The 21,200-nt window shown below is 36.3% G+C and overlaps 1 protein-coding gene across 7 annotated transcripts in view; it reads left to right on the top strand.

Moving 5' to 3' along the window:
- LOC145690600 (uncharacterized) overlaps positions 1-21,200 on the top strand; it is a 158,808-nt gene that overhangs the window by 81,643 nt on the left and 55,965 nt on the right. For 6 of the 7 annotated variants that reach the window (XR_014132249.1, XM_081765651.1, XM_081765654.1 and 3 more), the window contains exon 4: positions 10,095-18,985. Coding sequence is in view for 5 of the 7 variants with exons in the window: in XM_081765651.1 (XP_081621777.1) it covers positions 10,095-18,954 (8,860 nt within the window). In the remaining 2 variants the exon portion in view is untranslated. Of the gene's footprint in view, positions 1-10,094; positions 19,712-21,200 lie in introns of all 7 variants that reach the window. The other variant, XR_014132248.1, reaches the window with a different exon arrangement.

Here is a 21,200-nt window from a genome sequence, read left to right as displayed (position 1 = left end):
CTGAGGTGAGACTACAGTTAAAACTCAAATTATTACATATCAGAGGGTTTTAATAATTACCTATTAGGTTTCAGGTCCTGTATTTTTTAGTACTAGTGACCTTAGACTATGAGTCGGTAACTACAGTGAAACCTGTCTATGTTGACCACCATCGGTTCCATTGAAAAATGGCAATCTTACAGGAAATAAGAGTAATTGGTGTATTTTTAGAATAGGATTTCTACTATTTTTTGATTGTAAAATTTTAATAAGCATTGTCACGACAGCTACTTTTAAATAATACATGTAGAGTAATCATAACAATATACTTCCATTTTCTTTTTTACGCAGAATTCATTGAACTTTCTTCGTTTTAAATTCATTATGAATTTATGAACCCAACACGTCCCGTTCCATTGAACACTGAGATCACTGAACACACACACCGAAATCGGAAATCACTCTTTTGCTGTCTGTAGAGTAAGAAACTTTCATCTGAACTGATTAAAGAGTAACAAATATTTTCTGTAGATACCTTTGGAAAAATAGCGAATCAGTTATTAATAACAAATGTATTCATGGTGGTTCATTCTAGACGTATATTCGTAATATAAAAGGCAGTTTTTGCAATATAGTTGGATTTTATAATACAAGCTGCTATACATATGTTATTGAATACACCATGGACACAATCGATTCGATTCCGAATATAGTGAAAATATGTACCTAAATATCAAACTATAACAGGTTAAGGAGAAGTTGGACAACAGAGGATTATTTTTCCATACACAGAAATTTTGTTTCTCTCCTAAGATATAAAAGATGTAACTGTAAACCTAAAACTTACAGCATAGTTCGGAATAGGAATTGATTTATTATATATCTATTTACGAAAGAGTAAGAAACAATTGTACATAGTAGTATGATTTCGAAAAGATGAACAACGTACAACAATGTTAAATTGCAATCATACACATATTTTGAAGTGTAACTTAAAAATGTGATAGATGAATATATGAAAGATGCTAACTTGACATTGAAGTAACAACCAGCATACTGTGAACTATGTAAAGTAAAGTAAAAGATATGTGTTAGTAAATATCACACAAAGTAAGGTTACATAAAATATGAATATGTACCTGCATAAAGAAGTAGCCAATATGTTTCATCTAGGCAATGGAATTACCTTCTATTTTTGCCTTACCATTTCTTTAGCTTATATCAACGCGAACACAACAACACTTCTCTTCATTGACATATTTAAAAGATTATTAAGTATACAGAGTGCACGCAAAATGCCAAACACAGAGATAACCACACAACAGTAATCCATTTTCCAAAAGCAGATTATTTCATATAATATTTGTCCTTAGTAAAACATACACATAGACACATAGTAGTATATACAAACTTTAGCATATTTAAACTATAAAGACGTCAGTTGTGTGTGTTCTATTGTGCTTAATTCCTACTTGCTAGTCGCTATCCTCTTCACTAGTTGCACTGACTAAATCTTCCATTTTCATACTTTCTTTGCTTCATAAATTTAAGTTAAATCTTATTGCCACAAGCTTCGATACTTTATCGTTACTTAATCTGTTACACAGAGATGTTTGAGTATTCCCAAAAGCGGACCAAATTCTTTCTGATGCTGCAGAGGACGGTCAAATACTAAAGAGTAGTACTGCAATTTCAGAAAGTGGCTGATTGCTCAACCAACTTTTCCACCAAACAAGAAAGGAAATATGGTTACAACTTTCTCACACACCCTGTTTAGAACAGATGCTACTACGAGCTTCGAACTCTTGCAAAATTCGCTTTATTTATTTATTTATAGAATCACTATTCTTATTAGCTTGAAAATTGTATTGTTCCATCGTGTCGGGGATGGAAGTTTAAGAGCAAACGTACTTGATCCTTGTTTCGATTTTTGTTACTCACTAAATACGGCGTGAGCAATGTGTGAATCTTCAACATATTTCATTATTTTTTTAAGCTTTGTTGCACAAATCAGTAACAGATTTCAATTTCAGAATATCACTACACAATAGATTTAGACCTATGCTGCACATTCTACCGTGTTGATATGATTATATTTACTTTTGATTGCATTCCATGTTGGCAGCATTGTCTGTTACAACTGCCATGACTTTGTCACTTCCAGTTTCTTCTATCACTTTAAGCGTTTCTCTTGCAATATAATCACCTGTATGTTTTGTCGCACGGAGCTGTAATGTCTTGTAAAAATGTGGAAGTGGGTTAGCAACGATGTAATTAATAATACTGTCTCCTCTGACATTGCTCCAACCATCTGTGATTATTTTCACATAAATAGATTTATCAATATCATCTTTTGCCTACTAATGTACTCGTTCGTATTTAACATTAAGTAACCTATTGCTTAAAGCGTATCTTTGTGATGGTTCGTATGCTGGTGAAATTGACTTTATGAATTCCTTCCAATAGAAGTTCTCTGATAACGAAAGAGGGATATTCGTTGCATGTATAGCTGGAGCAAATCTTTCATCAACTGTATTTTTCTCATCATCAGACATAGTATCAAAATACGCTTGCGCTTTTTAGGGTGAATGGGCTTTGATGAGCTGTCCTGGGAACCGCTTGTAGATTCGACTGAAATATCGCATGGTCACTTGGTTAACAACTGGGAATCTGACAGACTATTTGAAGGAGGTTTACGTGGAAAATCTACGGGCAATACTTCATAATCACTTTCAGTACTTCTTTAATTTTGTTTCGTATAATAATCTCTGGCAGTTTTTGGACTGTTTTTACACTTCTATATGTGTTTTTCCATCTTCGTTGCATTTGTAAAGTTGTATTTAGTTTTGCAATACCGACAAACTGCAATACTTCCGGTTCCACAAAGCTCAGTATTAAAGTGCTTCCACTGAAGATTATGGTCGGATCATTTTTGCTTCCTAGAATTCAGAAGAGATTTTTTCACTGTTCCGTTGGATCTGGATGTGACCAAAAAAAAAAAAAAAAATCAGATAATATATTTATTTAAGGGTCTGCATTACACGCGAAAATTATGTATCTGGTAAATTAATGATTTTCGCTAATTACTATTTATTTTACTAATTACTATTATAATTGGACATTTGTGAAAATCATGAAAGTAGATGGTTCGTAATTTTTGCACTTCAAGCAGGCCTTTAACAAGTTTTCCCCTACATCTTTTAGCATTGTGTAACTATCTAATGAGACCTGCCGAGTTACAATATGTAGCAAATATCATATGCAGATTCTCGAACAAAAAATAAGTGACAGTTATCAAGAAACAAGACTAGAGTTAAAACTAAGAATAAATACAACACTGAACATTATTTTCCAAAACGTGTAGAAAATATATGCAAATATCCGCTCAAGCATACGTTGTCATCATTCCATACTTTTTGAACTCCCAAAAATCTTGAATCTAAGTTTCGCATTGGACATCAAGCTGCAAACCTTTGAAAAGGTATTTCGCAGTCGAAGGTCTTTTCCCAGCAGAAGATACACCTGTTGTCGAAAGAATATAGCATCACTACCTCCGAGGGGGTAATCTCGTGTTCCATATCGTTTTAACCCGTTTTGACGTGCTGATTACAATGGTGGTTAAATTTTTTCCACACCAGATTATATTAACCGTAATTATGAGAAATTTTAATATAATCATTAAAAGAGGCGTGACCTCAACCGATTTCGATCAGAAATTCTGCACCTGGGCACAATAGTAGTTTAAGTAATGAATTTTCGGTATTCAGGTTTACGTTTTCTGAAACGTCACTTACATGTTTTAATTTCTGCACCAATATGTTGAATATCTTAAACAAATGTAGGGACTCAAACTTTAATTATAACATAAAAAGGCATCATCGTAGCTTCAGTGAGTGTGAGCCTTTGGTTTTTTGTGTCTTAAAATACTCCATTTGTCATTACAATACTCATGCATATAGGTGCACATTTAATATCTGTTTATAAAGTGCTACTAGACTACTAATCAACTAAAGAGGAAACAAACGGAACGTGGAAACTGGTAACACCTTATCAGTACTGGCAATCGCAATATTACAGGCACCAGCAACTCGTTTACTGTCAATTTTTCTCACAAAACTGAAACACAGCGCAGATGCACAGTGACATTTCACGTGGAATTTGGACTTTCCTACATGTAGTGCGAAGGGAGGACTTTTGAATTGAATCTGCTAAATTTCACGTTTTTATTGGAGGTACACTGGACAATAATCAAATACCTACATTATATAAAGAAATTTATTAAGCTTTTATAAGGTTTCATTAAAATTAAACACTTTATAATCCGCTATTTCCTGTCACTCGATTCAATGATTTGATTATGTTGTTTATTCCCATTTTGTCCAATTTTCCCACTACCAATTTTCCCTTCCCAAAATTCCCGGTTTTTTCCCGCACTCACATCAATACTTCTAAGTGACGATAATAATCAGCGGATATTACAAAAACGTGGGGTTTTCGGGCTTCCTGCCCATTGAGACTTTTTATTAGGGGACCAAAATACACAACATACTGCAATGCCAGCCAATTTAACGGAAACTGGATTTCCATAAGCTCTGGACGGGGTCCTTTACAGAGTTATATATTTGAGCCCTAGAGAATATTTATCAAATTTAATTCTTTTACAATTCCCAAATTAAGGGAGTGATCTGATCTACTCCCAAAGTTTGAAAAGGAATAGACTCAAATATATAAACATATAATATAATGAAGCTTCATCAGAGAGTATAAAATAGGTCAAAACCCTCTGAAATTTGAATTTTTAATTTTTTTACCCATGAAAGAAACTGAGATGGACTAATCAAACTTTCAACGGTACATAACCTGGCCCTATATTACCATATCAAATTTTTAATTTTGGCAATTTACAAAATTTAGCGGGATCGTCTTGTGTACCCCTAGGTCATTGGCCCTGGACCAGGAAAACAAAAATTAGATAACCAACTCCCTTACTATTGACGTCGATCGTTCGGGTGCCTTTACAGATTCATACCCGGGGAGAATTGACGTGTGTCTTAAAGGAATGCGGCAACGGAAGAAAAGGACTGAATGTGCCATTTTATTTCCAATAATTTACAGGATGATTTGACATATACTTGTCTGACTGAGTATAACACCGATCAAAAGTTTGAAGAACGAATCGATTGATTTTAAATTTAAATGAATAAATCTTTCTGTGCCTTAATATTTGATAATTCAAAATAAAACAATCGGATATCTTCACAGAAATAGTTTCTTCTCCGTAAGATATATATATATATGGGAGCAGGAAAATTCGGTGTAGGAAAACTTGGTGTAAGAAAATTCGGTGCATGGAAAATTTGGTGTACAGAAAATTCGGTGTGGGGAATAGCATTGATGTAAAGAAGGATTTGTTCTAGTAGACCGTAGAACCTATTAGAAACTTAAGTTTGAAGATAAAGAAGCGTATTAGTTTTAATTTCAAACTATGTGTAGAACTACTTACTTTTGCTGTCTACTATAAGGAATTAAAAAAAAAAAATGTGTTCCTGAAATAATTTGAATTCTAGATTTCGACGGATTTTAACATTTCATGGCCCTTACATGACGAGAAATTTGTTTTTCGATGTCCGTTCGTGTGACAGCGAAGCGACCATCGCTACCAATGGACATTTAATTTAAAACTTAAGTTTTTATGCTGTTTTAGAGAGTGTCTCCTAGAATTTTCTACTTCCAAAAATAAATGTAGGTCACTGGACGGGTAAAGTTCAAAATTGCAGACTTCTCAAAAATGTTCTAATGATGTTATGTCTATTTTATAAATAAATATTTAAATCTAAAGTTTTCAAGAACGACGGGCCGCGGTGGCTCAGTGGTAGAGCATTCACCTCTGGTGCTTAGGGTCCCGGGTTCGATCCCAGCCCCCGCCAAGTGAACTTTGTGGTGGACAAACACCGTGTGCGTGGTTTTCCTCGGGTTCTCCCGTTTCCTCCCATTTTCTTCATTCCACCGTTTCACTCATTTCTCATAATCACCGTCTCCTTTAGCCTAACCGGCATAATCGTGGGACGTAAAACTTAAAGATTTCATTTCATTTTTCTTCAAAAACGACATAGTTTATTTATGTTACTCAAAGGTGTAAAAACAAATGCCTCAACTAAAGTATCTACGCTTGATTGGAGAAGTCAATAAGGAGTCAATAGGATTGCAGTACTTGTTTACCTTAATTTAAGGCAAACAAACTGAAGTGTCTGATTGGAGAAGAAGTCAACTATTTGTACAACTGTTATCTGATAAAACCATCCTGCTTTATATTGCCCGTTCCATTAAGACTTTTTTGATCAGTATTTTTTTGCATCTTACATGTGTATATACAGAGTGATTCTTTGAAAACTCACGGATTTCATTTGGCTCTAGAATTTCTAACTGAAGTCCGATTTTCATGCGGTTTGTTGCAAATGATCAAGGAACGATGGGAGATTTATGGGACTATATTTAGGCTTCTTTCACATTATCTGGCGATTTCCCGGATCCGTTTCCGGCAGTTTGCCGAATGAAAAGTGTACCCTTTCATATTAACCGGCGTTTTGCCTGGATGAAAAATACCCGAGCAGTGTTGCTGTGCAACTGAAGAAACAAAACCTTGTGACTCTTGTCGTATTGTGGTGGTGGTTGCAATTGACAGATATAAAAATGTCTTCTATTCGCCTTGTTAAGATAGATAGAAAAAAAGTCAGAGACACATATGGGTTTACCCTATTTTAGAGAAGTTTTAACTTGAAGGTGATTTTTCTATACTGTTTCCACAATCGATAGACTTGAACAAAATAGCGGCCAGGTTTTGGATATTTAAAATACGATCCCGGTATTCACCTGTTGTGACTAGGAAAATCAGGATAAAGTCCTTTCAGGATAGTCGGTGGTTGAGATCTATCCCAGAATCCAGTGGCGGATCTAGAAGGTAAAAACTGGGAGGCTGCCAGACCCCAGACTATGAGAAGTATATCATGAGTTTACTATAAAGTTTCAAAAATATATAAATAATAGCTTAAATTATTTTCGTCACCCTGAAAACTGGTGGGGCCTAGGCCCCCTGCCCCGGGCTAGATCCGCCACTACCAGAATCCCAAGTCAACCCTACCACTGAGTCTGAAGCTAATCTGTAGGCATTATTAATTATTATTATTATAGTATTTCGGGTTTATTCTTTTATTTTAAGGTAGATCACTAGGTGTTCCCAATGCTATGCTAAACGCTGCTTAAATAGTGTGGCGTTGCCAGATAGTGTCGAGTGTTTACTGATGCCAGATAATAACTGCAACGCTAGAATCCAGGAATTTTCTTATTGTGACTACTACAGTAAACGTACAAATTTGGCAACAACTCATTATGGCGTTCTGTGCAAGTTTCGTCTCAAAATCGATTTCTTTAAATGAAAATTAATATTTAAATAAAATATGAAATATAACACGAAAAACGGTCAAACAATATATCTATTTCGTAACAAGATCATTACTTTAAAATACTTTACACATACAAATAAACATTTCGTAAAACTGAGCACTTCTTGTAAGATCTTAATGCAAGTGCCATCTTGTGTGGTCATTGTAAAACGAATCAAATATTTTCTTTTATTTGTTACATTTTTCGATATCAGGAGAGACATTCAAATGAATCAGTGTCTTGTGCTGTACCTGAAACATTACTCTATCTTAGAGTACAATATTTATAATATGTAACGTTTCATTGCGCAGTAGTTAAGGCAATGAGCTAAAAATGTGTACTGACTTCCGGTGGTGATCCACTTTAAGTGTTCCGACTATTGACTCAAGTCTCTTTAAAGCACTGCTCTAGTCCCTGTATTCAAAGGACTATTCAATAAATTACAACCATAGAAATGTTAAAGATAATTATAAAATATCTAAGGTACGGTATATTTATCAAATATCACATCATGAATTCTCTCTTGGTTTGCGAAAGTACGTAAAGGTATTATTACTAAATATATAATATTGCTGAAATATTAGATAGTGTATATTTCAATTTTGGGTCACCACAAATTTATAGAATTACAAGCTCATTTGTCCAGTGCTACCCGGACATTTATTTCTCCCAACCTTCTATTACATAGAAAAAAAAATTATAATTGGACTCCTTAATCAACGACTTGTGGATTCGACACTTCGGTAGTATCGGTCGTTTTCGATTATTTTCACATGCCATCTTTTCCCATATATTGTATGTAACAAGTTTGGTTAAAATTACTCCAGGTGTACTGGGCTAGAACATAACCACATACACAAACATACTCCACACACACACACATATACTGTATATACGTAAAACACACGCATTCATATTATCGCAGCCACTCTCGACTCTTTCCTGGCAACACTTGCTTCCTCCCCCAACACCCATATAAAAATGTCCGGGTGTTGGGCAGTTTGCCGCGTATATGTGAAGAGCTTCATTGCTTGTAATGTCCCGCTTGGCTATACACGGCGATCTGCCGCGCCGGATTCTAGCAGGGAGATCCGGCTGTTTTTGCTCGCCGGATAAATGTCCGGCGACCGCCGCACATATGTGAAGAGCTTCATTGCTTGCAATGTCTTCCTACCTTGTCCGGCAATTCGCCGGAAACGGATCCGGCAAATCTTTGGATAATGTGAAAGGGCGGTTACTGGTTTACATTCAACCGGGGTAATATCGAGCAGGCCGCGAGAAAAACAGCAAATATTCGCCAGTGTACCTTACAGTTCGAATAAGATATTGGATATTTGAAGCAAAATTGAAGAACACAAATTAAGTGTTAGTGGTAACACATAAATAACATGTTGAATAGCTATAGACGGTTTTTTGCTACAAACGACAGAGATTTCTTCAGTGACGTAAAGAGTCGGTAACTGAAATCTTCCACAACATCCGCCAGCGGGGTCCGATGCTTCCCTGTCTCACTCAGAAGCGATCCTGTTTCTTGCAATTTATTCACTAACAACCATATTATGTTCCTGTCTGGGGCAGAAGGTGAGGCAAAGTTGCGTAGGTTGTTGCTGCTAGGCCCTTTGCCTAGCAACAACAGATTCCGTTCTCCAAAATTTTTTTAACGAAAAAAATCACGTTGCTCCAAAAAGTACATTATTGTATATATCGTGGTGTCAGGAATCACCTCCCAAACGCTGTCGAGTTTGAAACACCCTGTATATGTCTTTTGCTATGCTCGCTTATTTTACATTGACGTTACGGAGAAAAATGCTATTCGGTTTAAAATGTTTAAAATATGGAAAACGAATTAGATTCGAGTAGCAGTTGGCTACAATTAGAAACTAGACTGTGTGTGAAGTAAGTAATTTCGTTGTATGTCAAAAAATGGATTTGGCTTCGTGATGCATGATTCCAATTATCCGTTTCTTCAAGTCGTTACGATTCAAAATTTAATAATAATAACTTTATATGAATACAATCTAAAACAGCTAGCAGCTTAAACAATCTGTAGAATGTCAAAAGCTAGAACTTCTTAAAAATATAGTTGCTATTACCTAGGTACTTTTTCCTTACTTTGCTTTTTATTATCATGTTTGTTTGTGATGCATAAAACATGTTTACTGTTTCACTGTATGAAATAATAATAATAATTTTCTTGGCTGCCGGAGTGTGATACAAAATTTACAAATTGCGATGCAAATTTAAATTTGTTTGGCATTTTGCTACGCAAAAGTCAAAATCTAAAAAAACGCTGATATATATATATATGTTTTTGTTTCTGTAGATAAAACTTAATAGAGATGATTGGGTTCTGGATTAAGAGCATTGAATTTCAAACTGTAGGTAATGTAATGTTATGCAGGATTTTATAGGATTTAAAATAGAGAAATAAAAATTATCATTTAATTGTGTAATATTATATGGAGGGTAATCCCGAGAGTAGAGATTTTTCAGATACTTAGATATTGGTTATTATAAAATAAAATTTAATGTTAATTTTCTTTACATTGGATTCAAACTGTATATTTATCGGTTTCGTAATTTTTTGTAGAATAAAAGCTCTTTGACAAATATTCTATGGATTTTATCCTGTTTCGTGAGTGTACGGAACATAATTGTATTTTTCTCTTTCGTAGGGAAGAAGAGATGTTGAAGCACCATCAAATGTTACAGACGTGTGTTGACTCTCGACCACCTAGAAAACCTAGTGGATCAGGACAGTTTCAGTGTGAACTTTGCAAGAAGTGTTTTTGTAGTGCGTACAGTGCAAGACGTCATATGAAGAACTCTCATCCGGAAGGATCTAAATTAATTTGCAACGTATGCGACGTGGCATTTAGCACTGATGTTCTGTTAAAGAAACACTTAGCGAGTCATTCTAATGAGGGTTCGTTAGAAAGTGATACGCATATAGGAGACGGCAGCGACAAGGAACATGCTTCCAACCGACAAAGCCCACAAATGCCAAAGGCGTCTAGTGAAATTCAAACTAGCGAAGGAATATTCAGGAATAATGCAAGCGATGTTATTGTCCAACCTAAAACAACAGACAACAATAGTAAGAGTATTGTATACGGAAGTGTTACTTCATTGTCAGGTACACATAATGATGAAAAGTATAGCGATCATTCCACTTGTTTGGCCTGTGGTACAGCATTTAAAACAGAAGATGATTACGATCATCACAAAATGTCCTGTGTGTCCGAAGTTTCGAAGGCAGATAACACATCTTGTCCTTTAACGTGTAAATTGTGTAATATTTCCTTCACACGTAAAACTGACTTTGTAATACATTGTAGAAACGAACATGATATTGATGCAGTTCAACTTCCAAGTGAAGTTAAATTAAGATCTATTTCATGCAACATTTGTTCAGCTTCATTCCTTACAAGAAAATCTCTGGAGGAACATCGCAAAGAGCATGAAAGGTATTCACGGAAAGAAGCGATTCAAAACGCAGTTTACAGCTGTCAGATATGCAAATTGATGTTCGACAATAAACAGGAGTTGACTGCACACCAGATTGCAAAGCACGGGATAATAGATGAGTCTTGTGCAATAGATGAAGGTGATTCACTTGAAGAAACCCTGGCTACTGCTAAGAATAAACTTCTTGTGACTAGACCACTTCGAGAAGCGCGGATGAGGAAATCAAAAGTGATGGATGAATATTTCACTTCAGAATCTTTAGTATTTGATTGTGATTTGTGCAAACAAAGTTTCAGGCGCAAATGTGATCTCACATTGCATCGCAAGAAACATCATGGAATTGAGAGGCAGAGAGATCCAAGTACCAACAGGAACAAAGCAAAGATGGATCAGCGGGAACCATGTATTTGCCCAGTATGTAACATAAGCTTAAATTCTCAACAAGCCTGTGAGATACATATGAAAGTTAGCCATAACATAACTGTACATTGCCGTACGAGTCAGAGTTCATCGAGATTTTCCGATACTTCCCAAGATGAAACCACGAATGATGCCGAGAAAAACATAGTAACTGAACCTACATCTGTTCGAGGAGAGGTTACATCACAAAATATTGTACCTTCAGGTTGTGAAATCTTAAAAACTTGGTCTTGTGATACCTGTAAGATTTCGTTCCAAGAATTTGACAAAGTTGTAATCCATACGCTTGAAACGCATGGTGATGGTATAACAAAACTGCGTCGTTCTGATACCAATGAACAGACTAATGAAAAGGTAGTTAATCAAGAACTTGAAACTTTCGCACTACATAAGTGCGATATGTGTTCTGCAGTATTTAAACGTATAAGTAATTTAAATGCACATAAAGTTAAGAAGCACTCAAGTGATTTTGGTGAGAAGGAGCAAGTGAATATATTATTTCCATGCACTCTCTGTAATAAAACATTCAAAAGAAAATGTGATTTGACGCTGCATTGTAAGAATAAACATGGAATGCAGTCTTTAAGACCAAACGTAATATCTAAAGAGACAACTGGAGTTGAAGAAAATGGACCAGATATTTTCATCTGTGACATATGTAATTCAGTATATGTATCTGAGGAAGCTTTCAGACAACACAAGAAATTACATCAAGTGAAGAAAGTCGACGATCCTTTTCCATGTAAAGTGTGTAACATAGCATTTAAACAGAAAAGTACTCTTATACTCCATCATAAAAATGTGCACGGAATAGTGCTACAAGAACAGGAGAGTGGTCCCGCAAGAACACATCCAACATTTCCTTGTGGTTCATGTAGTAAAGTATTTATCACACGACAGGGACTAGACAAACACAAGATGCAACATGAAAGTAATGCGGAGCAGTCGTCTACCAACGTGGAATCATTTATGTGTGATATATGTCGTCGTAACTTTGAAGCTCGGGAAGATCTATTTCTACATAAAATCAAAGTTCATCAGATGATACCTGAAGTATCAGGAACAGCATTATGTAGATTTTGCCATGAAAGACTTCCAAATGATGTAAGCATTACAGAACACCAACAAACTTCTCAAGGTGAGAAGCCAAAGTGTAAAATATGTGGTGTATTTTTTGGTTGTTTCCAGTTGTTAGAAACTCATAATCAGGTATTTCATAAATCCAAAATATCAGCAAAAGACTCCGGGGACAACCTTGCCAGTTCATCTTCTCAGTCTTGTTATGAGTGCAATATATGTGGAAAGATGTTTAATAATATTAGTACATTTGAATTACATAAAAAGAAACAACACACATTGGAACCTTCCAAAAGTCAGATTACAAAGATGTCAAGAAACGTAAACATAGATACGAAACTTTTGACTTCAGATTCGCCTTTAAAAAAGCCGGAGCAGGTTGTGCACCATACCAAAGGAATCAGCGATAAAAGAATGCTAAATGATGAAGCACTCGTATCAGAAGTACTTGATTCCAATCCAGAGAACTTCGTAGAAGACGAACTGGATGATCTATCAGAGGAAGATTTCGAAGAGGAAGAATCTGATATTTCAGAAGAAGACTTCGATGAAGAAGATTTTACAGAGGATACAATGCAGGAGAAGCAATCTCTTGCTTCATTTCAAGCACAGTTACCTCCTGGTCTGGAAGTAGTACGAATAAACAAACCACAATTACAACCCCGTTTTGTTCCCAGCGCAGCTATAAAGAGGCCAATGCAAGATGACATGAAATTAAAGGCACATCAGACTGCTACTTCAGTACCGACATTATTGCCAGCCTCAAAGAAAACATCAGGACTTGATAAGCAAATTGGTGCAGTACAGTCAACAATGCAGAGTGTGGAAAAGATACCAACTCAAGCTGTTCGCCCACAGTTACAGCCACCCTTAAAAAAGCATAAGTCTGAAACACTGTCACAATCTTACGCACAATTTCAGACTCAAACAGAATCAAAAATAAATTCTTCGCTCAGTCAGGAACATATAAAAAAATCAGAAACTACAAAGCAGGAAACTGAAAGTGCAGATGATATACAAGACGTAATAGACTTAGAGACGGAAGAGGTAGAAGCATCAGTATTGAATTCAGACAAGTGGAAGAAAGATGTAAGAGATCGATGTATTGATAAACTTGATGTGGACTACCATGTTACCGAGGAATCAAAACCAAATGTATCTGTGGCAGCAGATGCTGTGTCTCAACATTCACTATCGAAACAAGGACTTGAAACCGAACTACAAGCTCAATCTAACCTTTTACAGAAAACAGGAACATCATCCAATCAATCAGCGAGTCTCGTTGATCAGATGAAAAAGTCTAATACCGATGCAGACGATGATGAAAGTGGAATGGCTGGCACTGTTCAACAACGTCGATCGAGTAGAGAAATTTCCGCATCTGAATCTTTAGTTAAAATGGGAAAAGAAGCACCGAAAAATGTGGGATTTGACTATGAAAAATCACAGCGAGAATCCCAACCATCGAGCAATACAACCCGAAACTTACAGAGTACCCAACAAAATGTGGAAATGCCTCATTGTGACCTGGAAAATGAAACAGCAGAGGATATTTGTGGTGGAAAGAGCGAAGCAACCAACAATGTACATGACCCGAATAAACACACACACATTGTAGGTAACGAAATTAACCATGGCCTAGATAATCAACGAGAAAATGAAGGATCTCAGATACCACAGCCTTCTACAAGTATTAGTAGTCAAGAACCTCAGAACCAACCTATGAAGGATAATTTTACAAACCTCGAGGGGAGAGGAAATAAGCCAAATAGTGCAGGATCACAAGCTACCGGAGTTCAATGCTCGAATGATAAGATTTCGAATATAGATCAGGAACCACAGAAGCTTACCGGTTTCCAAACTATGCAATGTACAGATGACACATCAGAAAATGTAAATAGCCAAGAATTGTTAAAAGATGATGAACAGTCAGGCTTAAAGACTGTAAGTAATGTCGTATCGGAAAAAAATATTCAGGCCAGTACAAATACAGAATCAGACGACGGAGATATAGAAATAATTGCATCAAATGTTTTAACTAATCCCACAACTACCACCGGAAAAGTAGCAGCTCAATTACAGCAAGTGCAAGTTCTTGATCGTTCAGCTCTTAACATTCCAGGATTACCACCTAATATTCAGGCAAAAATAGTTCGTACACCCATAAGTACGACTTCCTTGAATAAAAGTATCCTCCCTAATACTTCAATTACCGTAAATCCAAGTGTGTCACCAAACTTACAGACTGTTTTAAATTCACAGCAAATTCAGACAGTTAGAGCACAAACACCAGGTTCTCTTACGATATTGGCACCCACCCCGCAAATTGTTACATCAAATCTGCAGAAAGGAGCAGGCCAATCAAATGTGCAGTATCAAGTCAGACAAATTCCACTTGTAACTCAGCTTCCTCCGGCTGGCCAAATGGGAAATCGCTATGTATTGTACAATTTAGCAACATCAACAGTACAAAGTAATGCCAGTGGTAAACCAGTCATGGTTAAGATACAAAATCAAAGCGGAGGTACTACAAAGCCAGACAATGTTAATATCCAACCAGCTCAGACACAGATGAAACCAGCAGTGTCCACGGCGGGTGGTGCTGTGGTAGTTCAGATGCAAAATCAAGCTAACATGAAGGGGCCTATTCAACAAAATCAGCAAGGGCTGGTTAAACAAGAAGTAACAGGATCATTGCAAATGAAAGGATGTGGGAGTCCAAGTAAACCAAGAAGCCCAACCAAACCGAATCAAAATCTTACATGCAAATTGTGTGACAGAGTACTTAAATCGAAATCTTCATTCGATGAGCACATGTTGGTTCATTATGGACAACAGCCAAAATGTGAACTTTGTAACAAGTCGTTCACAACGAAAAGCGGACTCAAAAACCACAACAATAAGTTCCATTTTGGAAATTTAAAATGCTCTATTTGTGGTGGAACCTTTGCGAAACAAAATGTCTTAGAAATGCACATGAATATGCATAGGATGGAACACAATCAACTTGCTGCAAAAAATGGAAATGATATATCCTCCGGTGTCACTACAACAGCTATGTCAATAGCCGGCACAGTAAATATACAGAAACAAAACATAAGCGTTCAGCAACAAACTGTTACTTCAGCCAAAGGGTCAATTATCGGAACTGTATTGAAAAATACTGCTGGAAGAAACCAAATTACTATTGGTTGTATGTCTACTATAACACAAAATCAGGATACTCGATTCACAAAACCTATGGAAGGACAAGTAAAGATAAACCCTAGTCAAGTACCTACAAATAATGTAGCGAGTTGCAGTCCAGGTGCTGGTCGGACCTATGGTATTTTGCAGAAGAATAACATTGTGTCACATGCGGATATTTTAATCTCGATGAAGTCGTTAACTACTTTTAAGTGTTCTATGTGCTACAGAAAATTCCGTGGCATGTCAGCTTTAACAAGGCACAAACACTTTCATAAAAGACTGAATACCTTCCAGTGTTTCCTATGCAAACGAGGATTCCGAAAGGCCATTGACTTGCGAAAACATCGTTTGAATCATAAGAGTATTATGGAGATAGAAAATCAAACTGTTGCTAACACTGCCAACAACTTGTCAGTTTGTGGACGGAGTAATAATGAAATGAAAATCAGTTCATCAATGGAGTTACAGTCTCGTACATCTGTAACTAATCCATGCCCATCTAGTGCTTCTAATGTGACTTTCACATTACCTCAATCATGTAATACTAACACCATACATCAACTAAATCCACAGCAGCAATTAGCTGAGGTAAGAAGGTTATCCACAAGTACATCAACCTTAAGTAGCAACCAAAACAGGGTTAGTGGTAACGAATATAGAGGTGTTAGTACAGCCCAACGAATAGTAGTGTCTGGTGTTGGTTTCCAACAGCAAGTAAAAAAGATACCTGATTCAGTGTCTATAAATACAGTGGGTTTTCATGATCATAAAGTTGCTGGACAGAATATAAATACCAACATAGAAGGATTAGAAAACAGAAATCCTCAGAGGCGCTATGCATGTACCAAATGCCCTAGAAAATATATTGATCATGCAAATCTTCTGAAGCACGTGAGAGTCAAACATCCTTCAGATAATAAGGCAGGTTACTTTCCAGAATGTAAAACTAGTAATGCAGGTGAATCAACAAGGACTGTATCAAGTCAAAACTCTAGAACTGTAATGTTACCAAAACAGAATAGAGATAACGTAAGAACAAATATTGGTAGTAAGCAAGTCTCTACTGGAACCCAGAATCTACAAGATGAGCAACAGAGAACCAGATATATGGGCATGGTACTAAAAGCGTGTTTAGAATCGGAAAAGTCGGGCGGTTTTCATGCTCAACTGAACCAGTTGCGTCAGTCAGGTAACAATCCAAACAATGGTACAGCTTCGCAAAGTATTCAAGAGAAGACATTATTTCTTTGCACGATATGCTTGAAATTGTTTCCCAGTGAGGCCGATTTGGACGGACATCATGAAGAATTTCATCAGTCGAAAACAGAATACGAAACGCAGAATCTTCCAAGTATGAGTTCTTCCACAGGAAGTCGTGTATTTATCTGTGACACGTGTAATATTTCATTCTCTAACGAAACTGTTCTCATTGAACATAAAAGAAGACAACATGCGATGCAACAGTCAAGTTCTGCGACTGATAGTAATGCAGTTAGGAGTAATTTAAGAAACATTCAAAAATCTCAGCAGACTAGTAGTAGTCAAAGTATATCGGCTCCAGATAACCAGACTTTCATAACTGGGAAAAAGGCTCTTTTGTGCCCAACATGTATGAAAGTATGTCCCAATGTAGAGAGTTTAGAACTCCATTTAAAAACGGATTGTGTTGTGAAAAGTGAATTGTTCTCTTGCGAAACCTGCGCTGAAGTTTTTACAAGTGAAGAGGCTTTAGCTGATCATAAACAAATCCATGAACAGCCTTCAGATCGTATAGTGCCAAACAGTAAGTTAGTATCAGAAAATCGTGAGGGCAGTCCTAAGATTCCATTTGATTACAGACAAGATTGTAGTTCAGCCAATGTGTCATCGTCAAGTCTTATATTTACTGGAAAGAATATTATTTGCTCTCAGTGTTCCAACGCATTTAAAGATTTGGAAAGTTTGAATGAGCATATGAAAGGCTCTTGTGGTGCCAAAATGGCTTGCCTTGAATCGGATCAAAATTCGTATAGTGGTCATGTTAAAGTAGAAGAATGTGAGCCATCTACTGAGCAACAAGCCGACGAGTTGTCTTATCAACAAGAGGAAAGTTTCAGTTATGATAATCAATCTGACCAAAGTTCTGGCTTAACGATTTCAAGAAGGCAGTTTTATGTCTGCAACTCTTGTTCACACTTGTTTCCTGATGTGGCAAGTTTGGATGAACATACGAAAAATGGTTGTACTGCTGCGAAGAATATCCACGTGAAACCCGAACTTCCAAGCAGTAGTAGTATTTCGACATGTACACAGAGCCAGCCTTCTGTGAGTTCATCAGTTCAATGCAGTACCATTCAATCAACATCAAGAGATCAGGTCGAGGGAAATCAGACTTATCGACACAGTAATGATACACTTGAAAATAAAAATGATAATTCAAGTTGGAGAGAGACCCAGGTTCAGTGCGATGGCACCCCATCCGAAATGAGGGAAGTTCAGGTACAGTGTGATTTCGATGAATGTGAATCTAAGGAGTGTCAGACCTTCACAGATCAGGATATGAGTTGTTCATCTTTGGACATGCATCATACAGAAGGCCATATGCAATGCTCCGAATGCTCTGAATCCTTTGAGAGTATGGACAGCTTGAACGAGCATTTTAAGATCCACTTGCAGTGTCCTGAATGTTCAATGATGTTTGATTGTTTGTCCAACTTAAAAGAACATCTTCAGCGGCATCTGTGGGCCAAATCTTTACGGTGTTACGCATGTGAAAAAACCTTCAATAGTCGAGAAGAATTCCGGGACCACTGGAAAACTCACACAAATTGTTCAGAATGTAATAAATCTTTTAAAAACATTGAAGACTTAAAAAAGCATCAGAATACCCACCTAAGTGTCACATCTCGCAAGATGCATACGATTCTTAAGTGCAATGTATGTAACAAAGGTTTTGAAAATCGAGCGAAGCTGATGCAGCATGAAAGACAAGAACATAATGTTAAACCAACTTGCGATATATGTTCTGAATCTTTTGATACGCGTCTCATATTAAGGGAACATTTGGCAACGCATACGAAATGTCCCAAGTGTGACAAGATATTCAAGAAAATTGAGTATTTACGAAAGCATTTAAACACACACATGGATGTGAAACCATATCAGTGTAATTTATGTAACAAAAGTTTTGCGAGTCATACCGCACTCAAAAGGCATGTTCTTACCCATGGTGCCAAGCCATACAAGTGCGATCAGTGTCAGGACTCCTTTGATACGAGTTCCACGCTTAAAATACACCAGTGGATTGTGCATGAAGGCAGACCTTTGCTTGAGTTTCGTGAACATCACGCACAGGACAATGGTGCAGGTGTATCCGAAGCAGCTGAGAATCCAAGCGGGTAGTCAGTGATGTAGTTCAGCTACCTGTATCAAGGTATTATTCTTATGAAAACTATTATATTATAAGAGTGTTGTATTACCTCCGATCTTTCGCATTCCTTGTGAATTATTCATTCTGTTGTGTTTTTCTTTTCCGCTCCCCATTATCAGTGAGCAGTTTCATGTTGAAAAGGAAAATGGGCAAGATACGTGGAAGTATCGGAAATCTATATATTGTAGGCCACACCTATCTATCGATATATATATATATATATTAAATGTAGAAGCTCGAATAGAAAGGTCTCAATTCAATTATGGAAAAGCCAAAGGAATAAACTCATAAAATACAATTAAGGCAAGTTTAGCAGAGATTTTATTTGCACAATTTTATTATTATTTTGTAGTAAATTACCTCATGTAGTTGGACTGAAAAATCTTACTGACTGTTTAGTCATTATATTGGGTTACTATTGAAACATTAAAGGAAAGATATATATATATATATGGCAGTTGTTAAGTAAGAAGCTTAAATGATTGAGAGAAAGAGAAAGAAAGAAAGAAATCATTGGATTGTGCTAGTTACATAAGCCATACCTAAGTTACTGGAACGTTGATAAGTAGATTTTAATTACGTCATTTGTATTATACATTCACCTATATAGTCACATCATTCAATGAGATTTGTTGTGATTGCTGAAGGAGTTTTGATATTACCATAAAAACTAAAGCCACTAGTTGTGGAATTATGAGAGAAGTTAAAATTTTCAAGCCAATAGGTCAGGTAAGCTAATGTGTTTCGTATCTTCAGTCAGTACGGAGAACTATTGATTGATCTGTTTGTTAGGCGTGAATGAACAAAATTGCAGGTGGATGTCTTTGAACGTTCTGCGGGTAATAAGATCGATACGTCCAAGAGGGGCGGAAATAGGAAATAAGCAGTGTTTATAGATACTTCTTAGCAAACATTTACAAAGAAAAAAATAGTTCAACAAGAGAATCGCAAAATAATATTAAAGCTAGATCGCGTAGGTAGATTGGTAACAATCCGAGTTGGATTGATTTGCGTACAATGGTACCCTACTACGAAATTCTGTTGTTTGACCGATGAACCTTCAGTTCCTGAGGCCATAGAGTAAGCTATTCTTATTTAATGAAAATAAATTAGAATTTCTAATATGCACTTATGTTTAAGACACACCTTGCTCTCGGCACACTCTTTAACTTTTTCTTCTTCTTAACACTACTATTTCTATTACCAAGTGTAGATAATGAACAAAATAATCAGTCGTCTTCGAGTGTTTCGTCACCGTTCTTAAACTTGTTAAACAACCGCTGCACTGTCCACGTAGTCACGACTAGAGATGCAAAAAAGCCGGCTTTTTTGGATCGATGGTTTTTTTCACATAAAAAGCCGGCTTTTTGGGGGGGAAAAAGCGAGAATTTTGGAAATTTTGGCTTTTTTCATGATTTTTCTATCTAAAGAGCTTTCTTATAGTATATTCTATAGTTAGATAAGAATTCCATGACCTAAGTGCCATATTTCGCTCTGAAATTCACCATCAAGATGGATGGAGCGCATGTTTTACGAATTAAAGCTAACATGAAGAATGTAGTATTTGAGGGCAATTTTAGAGGCTATTTAACTTTATTTTAACTTTTGAGTTATCGACATTTTTTTCTTCTCTAGATTATTTTAGTTTGTCATCCATGTTTCATTTCTAAGAGCTTCGTACTCCACCTTCTAGCGCAAAAGTTAAACTTACGTTTTTCTATATATCCGTCAAAGCGTACGCTTTTCAATATATCCGTCAAACCGTACTTCACATTTCTGTTATACTGTAGCTATGCAATGGTTTAGCAATAATTTTCCGGATACAACCTTGAATACTAATTTATACAAATAATGAGTAGCGGATTTAGACAAGTAATTTTGGGAGGGGTTTCTTTGATTGTTTCGTTTTCTAAAATGTTCTAATTTTATTTGGGAGGTGCTTGAAGTTTATGAGTACAGGCATAACTAATATTTCGTTTCGTTTATATATTTAGCGATAATATTCCGGATACAACCTTGAAGATCATTTTATACTGAGAATCAGTGGCGGATTTAGAAAAGTATTTTGGGACGGTTTTTTCTCACTAATGTTTAGTTTTTGTAAACATTCGTAATTTTTATTTGTCGGGAGCTTTAAAGTTCATGAGTAAAGGCATAACTAATAGATATTTCGTTTGTTTTAGACATTCCGTAAGTCTGGGGAACAGGCTTCAGTCCG

Source organism: Thermobia domestica, chromosome 7 (genome assembly GCF_964235325.1).
Source record: "Thermobia domestica chromosome 7, izTheDome1.hap1.1, whole genome shotgun sequence".
NCBI classification, from domain to species: domain Eukaryota; kingdom Metazoa; phylum Arthropoda; class Insecta; order Zygentoma; family Lepismatidae; genus Thermobia; species Thermobia domestica.
This window is presented reverse-complemented; position numbering and strand designations above follow the sequence as displayed.